The following is a 19,286-nucleotide window of genomic DNA, read 5'->3' as shown; positions in this document are numbered from 1 at the left end:
CTCAGTGAGTTTTAGTAACTCAATGGAGGACAATTATCATGATCAATACTGTCGATCAGTGTCTGGTCTCAGGGGCGCCGCCAGGAATCTTGGGCCCCATGACAAAAATTTAATTGGGCCCCCCCCCCTGCGCAACTACTGTTACAGTTTCTTGAGTTTATCTGACCCATATAAAGCGTCACAATTTTAAAAGCTTGCAACAGCCTTGTTTTCTTTGCTTCAAAACTGATATTAGCACAATATTTACTGCTAATGAATTTTACATGTCTGCATACAATACAGCAAATAGGTTGCTTAATTTTTTTTATTATTAGTTTTAGCTTACTGAAATGTCTCTCCCCACAGTCATAATGTGCAAAATATACATAAAACAATCCAGACTTCTCGAAAAATGCTATGTAGTTGCATTTTATTCAAGCTGCAGTATATAACTTTACTAAAAAAAAAATTGTTTTCTCCATATTTGTTTAAGCTGGCACCATGTTGTGACAGTTTGCTATGAGACAGATAATCTGTGAAAACAATCAATCTGCTCCCTGAACTACTATTGAACTACTATTTTCGACAGAGTAAAACACCAGAACTACATAATATTAGCTTGGTGTGATGTAAATTTTATTTTTTGTTTGTATTTAAAAAATAATAAAGTTCATGATCTGAGTCTTGATCATAATGTTTGGGCCAGGAATATTTTTTATAAGACAAAAAAAAGGTTCATTTAGTCCATCACAATCAGAATCTCGATGCTGAGTGTCGCTGCAAATCAGCGGAGAAATGACCGCAGCTGCTGCGCTTCAGACCGTAATACGGAGAATCTCCCCACTGGACTAGAACCGAACCTAATAGCACATTAACCTGTTATAGAGAGCAACTTGCCGCTGGAAAGTGTCTGCCCTGGCTAGGAAAAAGGTGGATAAAGATTGTTTGAATTTCTGTCAGCAACAAATATATTGTTTTTCTTGTGTAATTGTAAAAAGAGAAAAGACAGAGAAATCCCTATAGACTCCCTGGAATGATGCTAACTAGGTTGTCATTGGACACAGTGTTGTTCACCTTTTTCGCTGGGACAGGGGTTAAAGGTTATGCTGGTATCAGGGGTTAGAGCTGCTGCTGACTGACTCATCTGTTGTTAAGTGGTAAAAGGTACAGGGACAAGTTAAATATATGAACATGTTGGTATTTCTTTTCCTTAATTCATTAAATGCTCGTGAAATGGAGGCAAACCATAGTCTGTAGCTAAGCTAACTATGCTAAATGGTTAATAATTTCAAACAGTCTAGTCACCTCTCTTGGAGAAAAACTGTGCTACAAATTCAGACTCTTGTCTTTTTCTCTCTCTTATCTCTCTATTTTTTAAAAACCTGACTTTATTATTTTTCTAGGCAGCGTAGTAACAACCACAGTCGTTCTTGTCTTGTTCTGACTGCTGCTGAAAACATCACTGTCAAGCAGCAACGATCCATTTCATGCAGATCCAGGGGGTTCAGTGAAAATATAGATGTGTGCTTTTTGATCTGGGAGTGGTAACATTTCATTTTTACTGCTAAAAACAATTTTAAAAAACACAATAACAACAATTGATAGGGCCTCATTTTTTTTTCTATTTATAGAAAAAACATTTTTTTGGGGGGGGGCTTCCCTGTCGGTCAAGGGCCCTTGGAATTGTCCTAACTTTCCCCCCTATGTGGCGCTCCGGTCCGGTCCCTTTGTTTTATCCAACCACAGCATTTGATATCCCAGATATTGGACAGCCCAACCTAATATCAAAAACTAATCTTTAAAGGAAAACCAGAGTATTTGGAGATAATTTTGTCCAAACAAGAAACAAACCACCAAAAATTTGTTACATTTGTGTCTCTGTCCTCAACATTGTCGATGGAGGTCAAACAGAGGTGTATGAGGTTCTACTGAGTATTTTCCAAAGTCTGCCTCTGGGCCTGGCTGCTCATATATCTGCTCTCCCCCAGTCAGGCTCCGACCTTCACTGACCTGGTCTGATTTCTCCCCCTCTGACTTAAGAGTTTCTTCAATGCATTCCTGACATTCCTGTTTACTCACTGGCTCACCTTGGCTCCTGAATTTGCTGCTACAACATTGTTCTGTGTTTTTTGCGGGGGAGGGGGGTTGTTGTATGACTTCATGTCTGTGCAACAGAAAAGCAATGTGCAATACGATAATAAGAATAAAATAAATTATTATTGAAATAATGGGGAATAGTAGCTATAACTGTATCTGAAAAACATTTTCTGTCCATGGTGTTTGTGTCCCACTGCTTCATCTTAAGAAAATACAGATCAAATGCAGGCATGAGGAATCTCTAGGTTGGTTGTCATTTGTTCTCCAGTAGAGTCTAGCGGCTATTAAGAGATGTGTAAAGGCCTATATCAAACTCCAATTCCAACAACATGTCAATTTTATATTAGTCCAGAATAACCTGAGCGGATTCATGTTCTCTAACTTGTAACAAAGTTAATCCAAAGCATTTTTTCCTAACTCTAATCTTATAGAGACATTTAATTGAGAAAAAACGTTTCATATGAAAGGGGAGATAGAGAAGTTTTTCAAGGTTAGAATTTTAGGGGGGGAAATTAAGCATTCTCAATATCTAAATATGATGTGATGTGATGCACTAATTTCAGTCATAATAATACTTCTGAGAAGATGACAGAAACCAAAGGCGTATTTAACTTAATCAGAGAAGTAACGTCCATAGTGTGGTCATTTTTTCATGGTGTTTACATATAATATTGGCAAATATTGGTTATCAGCCATAACAGCAGTATTAATTTGTAGCATTGTCAGAAAATAATAATAATAATAATAATAATAATAATAATAATAATAATAATAATAATAATAATAATAATACCGATATTGATATCGGTGCCATTGCAAAATAAAAGGTCTAACTTACGTACATTTGACGAAGTATATTGCACTCGATGCAGTGACACACATAAAGTGCACTACAAAAATACCGTTCGGTTTCTTTCTTTTAATACTTATCAACAACATACTTTCGTTTTGTTGGAGTCTTATGCAATAGACCAACACAAACTGGCACATAACTGTAAAGTGGAAAGAAACTTACACATGGTCTTAAACTTTCTTACAAATAAAAATCTGAAAAGTAAAAATTATTCAGCCCCCTTTAAACTATTATTCCAACAATAAAAATCAGTTTAACCAAACGGCTTCCAAAGTAATGTACCAGTAATTAGTAAGCAGTAAATGGCACAATAATGAATATACCAATACAATCCGGTCCAACTAAATTGTCAGATCTTGGCAAGGAGAGCATTAGTCACAGAAGCAGCCAAGAGGCCAGGGGTAACTCTGGATGAGCAACGGAGATCCATGGCTCAGGTGGGAGTACCTATTGACTGGAAATGTATTGGCCTTCTTAATCTACAGTGGGAAGGAGAAAGACAAATAAAAGTGCCATTTAAACTTTTCAATGAGCAAAGTTGTGAAAGAAGAGGCCTGGCTGGATGAGAACAAAAATTAACTTTTTTGGCCAAATGAGAAAACGTGATGTATGATACAAAGCAAACGCTGCACATCACCAGGAACAGACCATATCCACTCTGGTACATGGTGGTGGCAGAATTATGTTGAGGGAATGATTTTCGTCAGGAGGAACAAGGAAGCTGGACAGATTTGATGGGATCATTGGTGGAGGGAGATAAAACCCTTTGAGGCTGGAGATCCGTCCTCCTTCAGAACAAGAACACTAAAGATACAGTGTTCACATCAAAGCATGCGTGTGGCCCAGTCAAAGTACAGACCTTAATTCAATTGAGCATCTGTGGCCTTTTCAACAGCTCAAACTCACACATCTTTGCAGTCCTGTGTTTTCTAGAAGTGTCTTTGTCCAAGCATCCCTAGAAGCTTCATGGGTCAAAGTGACTGGAGAATCTCTCAATTTACTGCCAAACTTTGAACCTGAGTGCAGAATCATTGTTGCTTTCCGCTGACCGTTTCATCATATTCTTAATAAGGATGGCTTATTAGTCTTTCGTGACTAAAATCGTCAACAGGATGAAATGTTTCCCAACCAAACCTCAGCGAGAGAATAATTCATTACGTTGTCAATAAAAACATTTTATGTTTCTCTTACAAAATGGAGCTCTATTTACTCTTCTAACACCGCCGTTCTACTCCCCCTCCCCTCCAGAAAGTCAGATACATTAAAATGTGAGAAAAACATTTGTCATACAGACATTTAGAAATCCAGAGAGACAAAACCAGACAGCTGCACAAAAAAACGTGCTGTGAGGCAAGGGCAAATGCAGCTAAATCAAAAAACATATTAAATAGGCATAAAATAAAATAATTACAATTGCAAAAGTGACTCACAAATCAAACTGGCAGATATATGACAGCAAATGAACAGAGAGGATAATTATATTTCCAGGGCTACATTCTTCTGCATGGAGCTGTCAACACGTGGGCATAAGTTTGGGACTTTTCCTCCACCACTGCAGCATGAAACCCTTTCACCACAACACGTCTCTCTGGCCCGGAGCAGCACAAGGCAGGAAATGTTTTTCTTGGCAGATGCATGTCGAATTACTACTGGTCCACACAAGCGCCACAATATCCATGACACCCTTCCTAATAGGCAAGCTAAAAGGTCTGTTGAGCAAAACCCAGAGTATTCTGCGTAAAAATGTGGAGCGTTCATGCAGAATGTGGACTAAAGCATTAAATTTAGCTCAGAGTTTTTCAAGGGACAATGTGAGCTAAACACATTCTTTTGGTTTGAGACTCAGAATCATGTAGGTTAGGAAGGAATGGCGTTCGTGTCTCCTGATGGAATTTAGCCTTAAATTCAGAGTATGCCGCTCTCAAGTCGACAGACACATCTCTTGGTTTGTTTAGTCTATGAATCCACATTTAGACTGTGCAAGAAGACTCAATGACATTTCTAAAACCACCATGTCATCTCTTAGCAATTTCAGGAATGCCTTTCAAGATATTCTTAGCAGATATTTGATTTGGGCACCTGATTTAATACCACCCATCAGCACTTTAACAACATTAACAACAATAAAGACCTCCAAAGAGGCTTTGCGTCGATTGTGGTAGCCTGAATGACTTGAGCCGTTGACCAAAAGTGACCGCAGGGAAGGGATGGCGATAAGAGCAAGAGCTCCAGGGGCTGAGTGGACTGAAAAGGAAGGCCCTGCATGGCTGTTTGAGGGCAACGGGGGCAAAGCAGGCCAAGCACGGCCTCAGTCTTGTCTTTTTCTCAAGTCATAAATCTGGATTTGTCACAAGGCTGTCAGGTTGAACTCAGGGAGCAGCTGGAGGCGAACTGAGAGGCGGACCAACCAACAGACGTACTGACAGAGAGAAGACGTTTCTCATGAAGGACAAAGAGAACTGCCTGAGACAAAGACACATGGTGGCAGTGAATCAAGGACGTCCTGAACAAAAGAGTGCAACAGAACACACAAATTTCAATTCTCCCCTTCTGCAACTTGTGGACAGGTGTGAGAGAGCTCTAGCATGCTCTGAGGCTCTGCAAAACATCACTGGCCACCTTGGTGTTTATTCGTTCACTCCTCATCCTCCCCTAAAGGCGCTCAAAGGGTAAACATCTATTCTGGTTTAGGGTTACAGCCAAGTTCCCTTGAACCCCCGTGCTTCCATGCACACATGCCATTCCTGACAAGCCATCATGCTCCTGGGTGAACATCACCTGCCCCTGACCCCCACAGAGAGGAAGGGGTACCTCAATACCTTCCTTGTCAAAACCCCAACAACGTCGCCCAACACGCACCGCCCCACCGAATCCCCGTGACCAAGAGTAAGACGCCTGCCCCTCCCTCCTTTCGCCTCCCCCACCAACTATTATTAAAGGCTTTATAAGGGTTTAAGTGTTGATCAGGGAATGGCTGTGACCTCAATGAACAGCTACGCTAGGCTAGGCTAAGCTAAGAGCTAAAGGAGCTGTCTGGCACAGTGACAAAACAAGGCGATGACAGACACTGTCTGAAAGCGCCACCGCCTGCGTCCACCCAGTTTTCCACCAAGCAGATCCATTATCAAACGGTCGGGCAGAAGGGCTCTCTTTGGCCAAACCATCTGTCACCAAACATCTATCAGCAAAGTTCTGCAGCAACCTCACCAGCACATGCCTGGCATTGACATCACTCTGAGAATGTCTTAGGAACCATTGTGGTCATGAAAATCTGAAATTATTAAGAAATGAAAGAAAAAAAACCCAAAAATCTAAAAGACTATTTGCAGTAAATTCACAGTCAGTTGAGTATTAGGGTTTGACAAAGTTAGTTTGGTAATTATCTAACAATAAATATTTCTGATAGAAGATTAAACTCTAAGTGCTACTAAATCTTACTATGTTAATAAACATGTAAGTGAACACTCTTTTGCAAAGTTTTATCAAAGACTTGTTGGGACGTGACCTTGTCTTGTGAAGTAAGTGAAGGCTATTATTATGAACCCTGCATGTGAAAGTAAGTCCTTTAGGCTTCATCCTCTGTTGTATCTATTTTGAAAACTTTTTTAAGTAGGAAAGAAAGTAGTTCTCAAATTGCCTTGTTTTGTTGACAGTCAACTAAAACAGACTTTCATTTGGCTAGCAAACAATACTCTACCGCAAACGTTACAATGTTATAAAAGCGTTGAAGAAGTCTCCTCTGCTTGGAAACCCTTTATCTGGCACCATTATGGGTATTCTGTACAAAAACGCAGACGTGACAGAGGGATGGACATGTTACAATTGATTTAAAGCACTGAGAGTAGTGTCACCAACGACTAATAGCAAGTAACATCGCTAACTTTAGCATCTACTCTGTAGCTTCCAGTCACTGCTAAGCTAAGAAAATATTTCACAATTTTTCATGAGTGTGCACTACACTTAATCATCTCTAGTTCAAAACTGTACATGCTTTCGTTAATCAAATCTAAACAGGACAAGGCTACACTGAGTAGTACCTCCTTAAGAAATCTTTAAGGATTAAAAATCAATATATTTGAATCACTCAAGATTGGACTGGATTATTTTACAGTGGTTATAGATTCAGTGAAACACAAATTGTGAAACCTCTGATCTATTTGTGAAAACAAAACAAAATAAAAAGATGGGATGCTTGGTTTTTCCAAAAATATGGCTACACTCCCCACTTCTAATTTTAATAAACTTGTCAACAAGAAAAAGAATGAAAATTTGGACTGAAGTCCCCCCCCCCCCCCCCCCCCCCCAAAAAAAACGTCTAAAATCTCATTCCAGTCTTGCACAAGTTGCAATGCTAAACCTCTAGGAAGGAGTGACATATCAAACCATCAAAATGAGGATTGTAGGAACTTGAGCTCAACAGCTGCACAGGAAACATGAGGGATGTGACTCATGAACATAAGGAGAGATTATCGTATGTAAAAAACAGAATATGAAACAATCAGTGAGACCAGTTTGACCACATTTCATATTAAAAAGTATTTGGTAGAGGATTTTTGTTTTCGTCCACACAAACTGTGATGATTGTCATCAAAGTTACTGAGAGGCACTTGTAGCAAACTGATGTGTCGTTAAAGGAGGATGTATAAGAATGAGATGAACACATGATTACTCAAGTGTTCAGCTATTCTTGTGGAAAATGTACTTTTGTTATTTAAATGTAAAAGGTAAGTGTATTTTGTTTGATAGACTCTTACATCTTAAACTACTGAAGGACATTTAAATCAAGTACTTCCTGATTTGCTAGAGATGTATAATTGTCCTTTAATGTCATTTTTGTCATTTTCCTGTAAAAAGAGTTAAAGAAACAAGGGATGATGACAATAGAGATGGGCGTACCGTACATCTTGCCCTCATCAGAGAGGATTATCTTCCTACGGCCACATGGTGGATAAATTGCCAGGGCTTCCTGGAAGCTCTGCTCGATGTCGGGGCTCCACACGCCCTCGGCGTCGTTCTCCAGGGGTTTGTCAAGTCCATCTCCCAGCTCCTCGCTCCCACCCCTCGGGGAGGGAGCCGGCACCCACTCCGCAGACGTGGTGGGGTGTCAGGAAGAGGACCACGGAGCAAGGAGTGTGTGTAGAGTTACAGTTGGGATGGCTGCTGGCGGTGAAAGGAGGGAGAGGCTTTCACCAGAAGCACGCCTGCCCGTAGGACATCCAGAGGTGGGATGAAGATGGCGACAATGACGAGCCTGGATATGGTGAAAATAAAAAGAAGAAATAATTTAACTTTAGGGTTAAAGTGGTAGCAAAGGCCGAGGCAATTTCCAGTAAACTTCACAGCGTTGAACTGGCATCATAGAAAAACGCAAGTAGGGTAATTGGGTAAAATTAAAAACCTCAATAAAGTCCATGGTTTGAGGAAGCAATTGTTTATCAGTAGCCCAGGGTTCAGAGCCCCTGTATTTGTGAAGTAAAGCATAGAGAAGGGGGCCAGTTTTTAAAAGGGTAACTCTCAACGAGCCACAGAAGACGACTAAAACTGCAAAGATACAACATGGCAAAGGGGCAATTATTACTCACTCACCAGAGACTGTGAGACTTGATGTATTGTATCACTTGATTTCCCTTTGGGATCAGTAAAGTATTTTAAACTGAACTGAATCTCAATGTGGTAAAAATAATAAATTACATTAAGTAAGACAAGAGGTACTGGAACAAGTGGGGGGAACTGAAAGAGTCCCCGTGCTCTACTGTTTCACCTTCTCCAATAACTTTTTTTAATTGCTCCCTGTGTTTTTATTATTTATTTAGTAACTTTCGAGACTAGTATTCCACAAGGTTCCCTGATATTCTCAGAAAAAAATGCTCAGGAGGCTAACAAAGGGGCACTTGCAACAGATTCCCATCCTGTTTTCCCTACACGAGTTCGTTTAAGATGTGCACACGGTTCCTAAACCTCAGGGTGAAGAGAATGAGACAGACGTCGGCTCCACCTCTTCCTATCGACAAGCACACAGGAGACAAATGGGAACAATGGTCGGACACAGCGAAGAAAGAACAGTCAGACTCATGAGTCAATGCAAACAGAGTTTGTCTTTGTCATGGGTTATTTTCCTGCCGCAGTGAAACTATGACAACACCGTGTCCGTTTAAGCCAACAAAAGCCAAAGTAGCAAACATTACGTCACCGCAGAGACTTGGTCAGCAAGTCAGTGTTACAGGCAGAGAGAAAGAATTCACCTAGTCTGCCCCCACTTTCCGACCCTCGTCCATCATGCTTCCCTCTAGACAACTGATCTTCCACAGCCACTTCCTGCTGCTGAGAAACATCGGTTGTGGAGTTATCTGTCCATATTTCTGAGCTTGTGCGCAAAGACACATGTAGACATGAAGATCAAACACAAACAGATGGACAAATGTTCATAGACAATCACCTAGATGACAATTTCGAGTTGTGTTCAGAGTTTTTGGTGGAACTGCTGAGAAACCAGATCTGTCTGATTGTATTGAAGGATGTGAAAAACAGACAGTTTGACCTCCAGTGCCTCTCTGTCCGACTTTCTAGCCATGAACCCAGGCAGACACTTAAAGAGGAGTGGCAAAAGCAAATGAGGTGGGTTAGCAGTGTGGCTTAGCTCGTGTCATCCATGTTACCGTAGATTGCCATTTCTGCTGCCTAGACATCGAGCTGTTAGCATGTCAGACTGTCATACAGCAACAGTGTCTTCAGTCAGAGGCCTCTTCAGATTTGTTGCGAGACTGACTGCTACTGGAGATCCTTCCTATAAACAACATCACCATCCAGACCGAATGGATTTGAAGATATTTGGATATATGAGTTACAACAACATTTAATTTCTCTTTGGGATAAACAAAGTACTTTTGAATTGAATTGAATTGAATTGAATTATATCGTCACTGATGTGTCAGTCATCTTTAGTTATTCTTCTTTTTAGCAATTCTACCTGAACTGGGCCCAGAAGAAAGTGTAAAAGCTGTTCATAAACCACCAGCAAACAAGATTAACTGATTAATTGCACAGCCTGCCCAGGAAATGTGTATCGCTAGAAACATTGAACTATTATCTTATAATCAATGTACAATTCTTTACAAAAGTATTCATGCTTTCTTTCACGTATGCAATCACAGACTTTAAGCTACTTTGTCTGGAATTTTGTGACAGACCAACATAAGGTAGTTCATAACTGTGAAGTGGTGAGAAAAGGGACTAAAGTCTGTCCTTTTTGGAATCAAAATAATCCCACAAGCAACATAAAGGACACAGTAAACATGTGGAAGAAGATACTCCGGTAGAGGACACCGAAATATTTTCTATACTGAGAATTTGAGCAAAATTGTAACTCTAATGTGCAAAGCAGATACAGAGATACTCTAAAATACTTTCAGATCTGTGGTTCCATAAAGTATTGAATCAGGAGGCCTAAAAGCAAATGCAAAACACATTTTTCTTTTTTTTTCTAAATTTGCAAAACATGGAAAACAATGCATATTTTTTCCTTATTCATTCCTTTATTGTAATGCTCTAATAGATAAAGTTGCAATGAACACATAAAAGCTTGTGTTAACAATGTGACACAATGTGCAAAAGTTCAGTCAGTGGCCTGAAAACAATTTTTAAAAAAAGGAGACACTGGAGAAATGTAGCAAAAGTTTGCCTGTGTCCTTATCTAACCCAACTTTTCTGAACATTGCACAGAAACAACTCAAGAGTTATGCAACGATCTGTTTTGTGTTTTTCACAAAGCCCTAAATAAGATCATGAGCCACTCAACCAGCGAGATTTAACGGCTTCTGTAAAAAAAAATCACAACATTCAAAAAAAAAAGAAAAGAAAAGCAAACATTACCTAATGCGACATTTCCATTGTTTACTAAACTGATTTTAAAGCACCTGCGACTGCAGGTCACTGTGAGATTTGTAGCCGCCATAAACCATTAGAGTGCAGCTCTGTGCCTCGCTCAATGCATCCGGGAGGTTAATTAAACTAAGCCATGTTTTAAAACAGCCACCCCCCACCAACCACTCCCACTTCTTCCCTCACTCCTCCGGCCGGCTTGCTGGTCCTCCTCCACCACCCCCTTTTACTTGACCTGCTCAGTGGGATAATCCCCCAGCTGGAGCTGCGGTCAGGGGGCCAAGAAACCACCGGACCAGTCCCCTTCACCCCTTACACAACGGCACACACACTGACCAAATGAAGCACACTAACACCTCCATGTTATAGACAAAAAAACCCCACTAAACAAAGACGTTAAGGTGCAAACTCAATCTTTAACATGTCGACACGATGCATTCTGCCGGGGTCAGGATGTCTGTCCAGCTAAACGCCTCTACAGGAATCTGGACCTCTGTTCACCTTTGACCTGGGCTGCATCCAGACAGGTGGGCAGGTCTGAAGCCTTCACACATCAGTTCAAAACTTTGAGTTGAAACTGGATTACCGCTACAACTAACAGTTATTTTAGTAAAACTAATTAGTGAATTTTTCAACTAATCACTTTAGCCTTATTATACAATATTAGAGATAAATTATGAGATGCATATAAACAAATAATTAAATTCCATTTTGAAATAAGAAAATAAGCATATTATTGCCGAAAATACAATAACATAGTATTCTTTTAGTGAATTCGGTAAAGCTAAAACTGTCACTTGACTGTCACTTGGGGTAAAACATATCTACATATTACAAGTTTACATATTTATCTTAAATGTAGAGTTGAACAGTTTTCAGTATGATGTTATGATGTACTTTCAGTAAATTTAATTGTTAATCAATTACTAAATTATTACAATAATCGATTCATCACGATTAATTCAATTTATCATTTCAGCCCTGAACTAGATACATTACTAATGACTTTTAGTTGTTCTACTGTATTGTAATTTTTACTTCAACTTGAGTAATATTATTATGACTTATTCTTACTTAAGTGAAACGTCTGGATACTTTATTCAACATAAGTAACTTCAATAACGAAAGAACAAACAGATTTTAACCAAAATATCTGAAACACAGACACACGCCTACAGTTTGTGTTAAAGTGAGATTTCTTATTATTGCACCAGATTTGTTTTTCTCACGTTATTTTCTATCTGCTGAGCGTGTCGGAAAAAAGTAAGGCACAGTAAACACAATTTACTGTCACTGGAAATAGATGAGCCTGTCCTAACTTATTCATGTTACACACTGTCGGTATTAAATTTATGCAAAGTTTAATATTTTAATTATTTTTTCAAAACTGTTTCTTCTACCTAAATGTGCTACTTTGTACTCATTTTTAGTAGCTTTTATTTATTTTTTTTACACGCAAATGCTTCCATATTTTATATTTTGTATATATTATAACGTAATTTTAAAGTATTAAATCAGATTTTATGATGGATTACTCAGGACTTAAGTAACCTTTTTGTTTTGCTTTGGTTTTTTACCAAATCCTTTTTCACTCTTACTTGAGTAAGCTACTTTGTACTACTTGAGTAAAAATACTCTTGAAATAGTGCTACCCTTACTTGGGCAAATCTTTGGCCACTCTACCCACCTCTCAGCATGTGACGCTTGTCAAAGTCTTTTTAATCTGGTGAAAACCTTTAAGTCAAAACTAAAATCAGGCCTAAATATTCTCTTTGTCTACTTGCAGTGACTTTGCTGCTCCCGCCTGCGCCACTTCCTGTTCAACATGAGACCTGCGAGTGCATGTGTGCGTGTGTCTACTCAAGTGGCCAAAATCTGCACTAATCACACCGGGAATGCAGGGGGCAGGAAATATTTGGGATATAAAGCCACAGTGCGGGATCAGGCTGTGAGATGGCAATAAAGTCACTGTGAGAGCTCGTGGCAACCAGCGGGTTTATTTTGCTTGGTTCTCTGGCACTGAGTCCTGCTGGGCTGCATCAGCAAGAACTTAGAGGCTTAAACACGGAGCACAGGGTTTTATATTTTAGACGGTGAAGACTTAGAACACCACAGAAAGGTCTTGAGTCAAACACCACACCTTCCAGGTGCCAGCGTTGTCCTAATCAGGACACGCTACAGTGTTTTTGAATGTATTTCTTTAGACTCTGGCTTCTTTTACAATTTCTCTCAGTTGTCTACATGAGACTCTTTAGAGAGGTACTTCCTCGGCACATAACGCATACCAGGGTTTCCCCCGGTGTATTATAAGCCTGGCAGGCCACCAGGCTTTACTTGCACCCTGCCATTCTAAGCATGGTTTGTTTATTTATTCTAAGTTTTTTACTCGCCAGTAACAGTGAAATGGTTTGAAGCACCATGGCAACGTAGCACGGTCAGTAAGTGACAATATAGAGAGACTGAGGTCAGGTGTAAAAGCCCACTGCCAGTCTCTACAAGCTAACAACTTTGTCGAATAAAGTGACAAGTCGTGGGTGAAAGATCCAAAAATATTGGACACTTTAATTAGGTTGAAGTGCAAAAAAAAAAAAAGATATTTATTTTAATTGTATTTCTTTTTACGTTTGCCTTTCTAAGACTTTATAGTTGGTGTTTAGGTATTGTCAATAATGTTTTCCAATAACCCATAGTTAACTAGACAAATTCCTCGTCAAGTTTAAGCATTTTTTAAATCAAAAACACGCTGAGCCGTAGCACTGGGCCTCACAGGTCGTCAGGTTTGTCAACCTGAAAACCGACAAAAACCGTTCTGAAAGAACTACAACAATAAAATAAATATGCTTGAATTAATGGCATGTGCTTCATAAATAAACAGTGAAAAAGTAGAGATCTAGACTTCTTTGTTGATTTTTTTTGATACCGCCTTTTTTTCATTCAGTTCAATTCAAACCTACTTTATTTATTAGAAAGGAAAAATGAAACGTTTAAGTAACTTATATCACCAACATATCTCCAAAGAGCCATCATGGAGAGTGATGCTGTGGGCAGGGAGGATCACCAGTAGCAGTCAGTCTTGTAATTAATCTGAGGAGGCTTCTGACTGAAGACATCCCACAGTAACATATGCTGGATGACACCATCAGCTGTTGGAAAGCACTGCTAATCCACCTCATTTGCTTTTGCCACTCCTCTGTGCATTTCTGTCTGGCCGTATTGTCAGAAAGGTCTTTTTTTCATGACAGGATTTTAACCAGTTTAAGAGAAACTTTCTGTCCTACAGTTTTTAAGCACACATTCAGCGAAATGTCGACATACAAGAACTGGACATGAATACAATTAAGAAGATGTTAAAATGTAAAACTTTAGAGAAATATCTAGAAAACCCGAAAAGGTTTTGAAGAACATAAGCTTAAAAGACATTGTGCAGAAGATCTTTACAACTTTTGCACAGCTCTCTATGTTCATAAAGGAAAATGTAGTGACAGAAGAAATGTGGGACAGATAGAGATCAGTCATACAATCAGCTGGTTTGTTTGTCTTATTGATTGAGCATTAAGTCTGAAATCTTTAGCTGAGTAATCTAGTTTCTAGCAGCGGACGGCAGCTGTCTTCCTGGAACTCCCAAACTTTCAGTCTTTCAGGTATAAAATCTAGATATCAACTATGTATAGATAAAGAGCCACAAAATACTTTTGTTTGGTCATAAAAGTCAAGGAGTAGGAAGACAAGACACTGTAACACAAACAAACACTTTGTTATAAGCTTTAGTGTGTAGTAATACTTATCCTGCACAGCCAGTGACAGATGTAGTGAATTAGAAGCTGGGTATTTAGGACTTTAAACCTCTGTTAGCTACTAATATGTTTGGGAAAAGTTGTAAAAAAAAAAAAAAAGAACAGAGGGTCTGTAAGCCGTGTCAACATGCGCAGACAACCATGCAGCAGGCCTGCAGACGAGCAAGGGAGGGAGGCGCAGAAAGGCTTTTCTCTCTGCAAGGCTCATATCTGAGGCATTATTCATTTTTCTTGTGCAAGAGGGGGAGGAATGATCACTATGTGGGATGAGCACAACAAAAGAGACAAAAAAAAGAGAAAAAACCCGTCTGCTGTGGAGTGGACCCGCTCAAGGCGATGGATGCGAACATGCTGAACCGTTTTCTCCTCGCTCACACGCCATTACACTCCTTTCTCCTTTGTTTTTAACCCACACAAACACGTCCACCCTCACGCGAAATGCTAAAGCAACGAAACCTTTAAATTCCGGCATAACGGAAGCACTCGTCTGTCTGAGACTGTAGCGATCTCAACGGTTACTAAGACAAAGGATAAGAGGCCATGGAGGGAAATAAATAGACAACTCCTCTGGCTTTGGCTGGACGGGGTGGAGGGAGGGGAACGTTTCAGGGGAGGATGTGACAGGTGTTTGTCTTTTTTTTTTCCTCCTCCCCCGTCTCCCTCCATTCATTCGTCACACTGCTCCAATCCACCTGTTGCTCCTCGGGAAAACGCACTCCTGTCAGCTGCTGCGGTGCGCACCACACGACACACGCTCTCGCACACACAGAGCAGCGGCACTTTTACACCGCAGCTCGTTAACTTGAACCGAGATCAACTAAAACACACGCCGTCTGCTGCACGAAAACACACAGAGACGCACAGTCAGTCAGCAGGAAGCTGGAGCACTTGTTCTTTGTTTTAGTAAGTGTTCTAGTTGAGGGTGTTTTTAATTATTACTACTTTATTACTTTAGGGGTCAAAAATATATTGATATTCATGAATGGTTTTTAGTTTCTATTAGAAAACGTATTTAGTCAGGCGATTCTTTCCAACTTTTCCCTCAGTTCTCACCTATTTACGAGACAATTATCCCATAAAATGATAAAACATGTCATGATAATAACATGATGATAGGTTAATGCAGTCAGTAAAAGGTACTGTTGTAGCTACATATCATGTATAAGTAAACTCCTGTCACAGCACAGTTTAGTTGGATCAATACCTCCCTATTCTTTGTTTCAATACCACAAAGATTTAAATAGTTGTTGTGATAAACTCAACTTTAGGGGGAGGTTTGTTATAACGTCTCCATTTAGAGTTAAACCAGAAACGAATTAAAGCCGCTCAAATATTTCCAAATGCAATGTTTATAACAACACCAGGAGTAATTCAGATTATTGTTATTTCACTGTGGTTTCTGACTCCCTGAGTGATTTTGTTTCCTTTTGCTCTTTGCTGATATTCGGTGGTCAGTTCCTTCATTAGCTGCTTTGCTTTCTGTTTCACTTTTAATTTTTTTCTGACAGATTTTATTCACGGCTTCCACACGTTGATGATTATTGCCTGTCAGCCTTATCACAAACATAATCTGTGTGTATTTTGTATATCAAAAGAAAATAAATACTTACAAGCTGAAATTAACTCTTTTCCATATTCTGGTATTTAGGAATATTATGTAAAAAGCTACACATGGCATCTCGTCACAAACTTGTATTTTAAATCAGTAGATCTCATCCAAACAAAAACATTTCGATAAATCGTGTCCTAAATTGTGGTGTAAATTAAAAAAAAAAAAGTCTGTAATATTTTTTAAAGCAAAACAACCATTATAATACAAACTCAACAGTGTGGGAAAAAAATGCTTTTTGAGAACCCGTCCTGTCTGCACTGAGTCGGTTTTTTTTTGTTTGTTTGTTTTAATTTAGTTGAATGTGTTTAACTGCAATGTAATGTTTTTAATTTCTATCTTTGATTTATTTTGCTGAGCTTACATCAGGCACAGGGTCTACAGATTGAAACTACTAGAACATTTTGGTAGAAATACAATTAAATTGTGCGCATGTGCTTATTATATGAACCTCAGAATAAAGCAGGTCAGAGTAAACATGCCGCCTTTAAAAGCAAATTAGTGCAGACAGGTCCAGGCCGAGGTTGAGTCTGGGCCAAAGCAGGATTTGATTTGGAAATCCACTTGCAAAAAAATAATAAAATAACATAAAGTAAATCCTCGCCCACCCATACCACCGTTTTTATTTTGGCCCAACAATTAATTCCCTACATTGATAATTTGACATCGATTTGCCTAATTAAGAGTAGAAATGAATGAATGAAGGGCACTTGGGATGAAGTGTTTGTACAAGATAAAAGCTGCTGCTAAATTGTGAAAATGCTTTTTTTTTTCACTCTTTTAATCTCAGTTTCTCAGTAGAGTTTGAAAGAGGCAGTCAGGTTTAGGCAAGGCAGGGGAAATCGTTCTGGGTATATTTGTTTGCAAACAGTTACAGTGTGCATGAACTGTTACTCAGAACAAAGAAAAATGACTTATTTAAGGACAGACGAGCCAAAACTATAGTTTTAAAGCAATCTCTCATAGCATACACTTTGAAGAAATGTGATTACATGACTCCAGTAATTAATAACTAAACAAAAGATGTAACTTTGAGTGACTTTTCTCTAATAAGGGGGTTATAACCTGCAATAATTTATTAGATGGACAAGCCTATCCAGGCATCATATAGAACTAAGACATAATATATATATTTTTGGAATATAATACATATTAAGATGAAACTATAAATAAGAATTTAACATTTTATTATACTATTAATTCATGAAAGTCCTTAACTACAGTGAAAAACAAACTAACACTTCATGGTTAAAGTACATGGATACATAAAGGATGTAAGAAAATGCATAGTACATGACTTGGTGATGGCCTGGTTGTCCTTAGCATCCGCTTCTGTTCATGGCCAACTGTGGGTTTATGAACCTGATTCACGTTTTACAGAAAGAAACTGTTCCATAAAACCTGATGCATAACTAATGTTTTATCAATATGAAATTTACACACATTATATATATATCTATATATATAATGTAAAGGACTTCTGCTATATTATTCTAAATGACAGGAGTAACATTTAAACAATATATATATTTTTAAATACATAGTAAAAATTAAAAGTCAAAAAAGAAAGCACGGTTGATTCATTATCAATAATAACTGCAGTAAAACTTCAATTGCGCAGTGTCATTTTTCACTTTACAGAATTCCTCTTTCGCATTAATTTAAGACTTAAAAACTTTTAACAAATCGCGTCACAACATGAAGTCAGCCCGAATATTCAGACGACCACCCAGTGGGTCAGACCCACTCCGGTCCACCGACACTTGTTGCTGCGACCGGAAATGATGAGGAGAAAGATAAATATATAATTTAGTGGGTTAATAAATAGGCGGTTTAACTGGCTCCGGAGTAAGACTTTCACCCGGCCAGGCGCTAATGTTTGACCGCACGGCTGGGAGTCCGTCTCCCGGCTGAGGCACAGGAACTCAGAGCCGCGGCTCACTCCACAGCTGTAACTAAAGGAAGGAGGGGGGGAAATGCAGGGATTCTTCCTGAGAAATGTGAGACATTTGAGGTATGTTATGTCCGCCTGTGAATGGGAATTATTTTGTGTGGAAAAAGTAACGCGGAAAAGTTCACGCTCCGACACCAGAAGAAGAAGAAGCACAAAAAACCCTGGAGACAAGAAACAGCAAAACACTGAAACGGCTTACCTGCTGAAACTCTACGGCAAGTCCGACAGGCGCGTTCAGGGAGGCAGGTGAAACAACTATTACCTCTGTCTTAATTTAAAAAGAAGCTGAATTAGCTGTTTCTCGTTTGTTTGTTGTTGTTGCTGTTGTTGTTGTTGTGTTTTCTTCTTTTCCTCTCCCTTTGTTTGTTTTGTGCTGCCTCGTCTCCTTCCTGGAGCCCGCTTGTTTGGAGCGCAAGGAGGGCAGGAATTTCAGGAATTAGCCGTGGCATGACATGAAGCCTGGAAAAAGCCAGAGTAAAAAGACCAAGGGAGGAGAAGAGGGGAGGGGAGAAAGGTCTGACCGGTCAGCACGTAATGACGACTAAGAGGAGGAGGAGGAGGAGGAGGGTTTCTGAAGAAGAAAAGTAACTAAAGCAAAACGAAAGGCAATCACATCATGAGTAATGATATTACATGTCCCCGGGATACTGCGCGTGACGTCACGACAAGGGATGGAGATTATTACAAAAGATTATTTCAAATAAATTGATATTGTTAATGACATGACACCATGTTAACAACAAAACAAGAACTTGACAGATATTAGATTAATATCTTTTTCTTGTTGGGAATAATATTCTGTAAGGTACTGCACAATAAATACGTGTGTGTGATCAGTGTCATAACCTATTACAAGCAATTAACCCAAAACCCATGAAAAGAGTCCAAATTCACTTTTAATGGGTTTTTGGTTTTATTTTTAAGCTGCAAGACATTCGCACTCTTGAGTTCCTGTTTCTCCTCACTAGTGTGAATGCTGCAGGCACAGCATGGTTGTACATGTTGGATTCACCATCTGTCTCTAAGTAGTGATTCTGATTAAATGTTTGATTACCGATTTCAGGAAGACAGGGTCAAATTATGTCTTCATCATTTGAACTGGAGCTTGTTTTTGTTGGGAAA

The 19,286-nt window shown here is 39.2% G+C and overlaps 1 protein-coding gene across 1 annotated transcript in view; it reads right to left on the bottom strand.

Moving 5' to 3' along the window:
- tead4 (TEA domain transcription factor 4) overlaps positions 1-8,033 on the bottom strand; it is a gene marked incomplete at its 5' end in the record, with an annotated part of 29,643 nt that extends 21,610 nt beyond the window's left edge. The window contains one exon of the mRNA XM_014474744.2: positions 7,826-8,033. Within this exon, the coding sequence (XP_014330230.2) occupies positions 7,826-8,033 (208 nt within the window). The remainder of the gene's footprint in view (positions 1-7,825) is intronic.
- Positions 8,034-19,286: the final 11,253 nt, after the last annotated feature.

This window comes from Xiphophorus maculatus, chromosome 2 (assembly GCF_002775205.1).
Source record: "Xiphophorus maculatus strain JP 163 A chromosome 2, X_maculatus-5.0-male, whole genome shotgun sequence".
Classification (NCBI taxonomy): Eukaryota; Metazoa; Chordata; class Actinopteri; order Cyprinodontiformes; family Poeciliidae; genus Xiphophorus; species Xiphophorus maculatus.
This window is presented reverse-complemented; position numbering and strand designations above follow the sequence as displayed.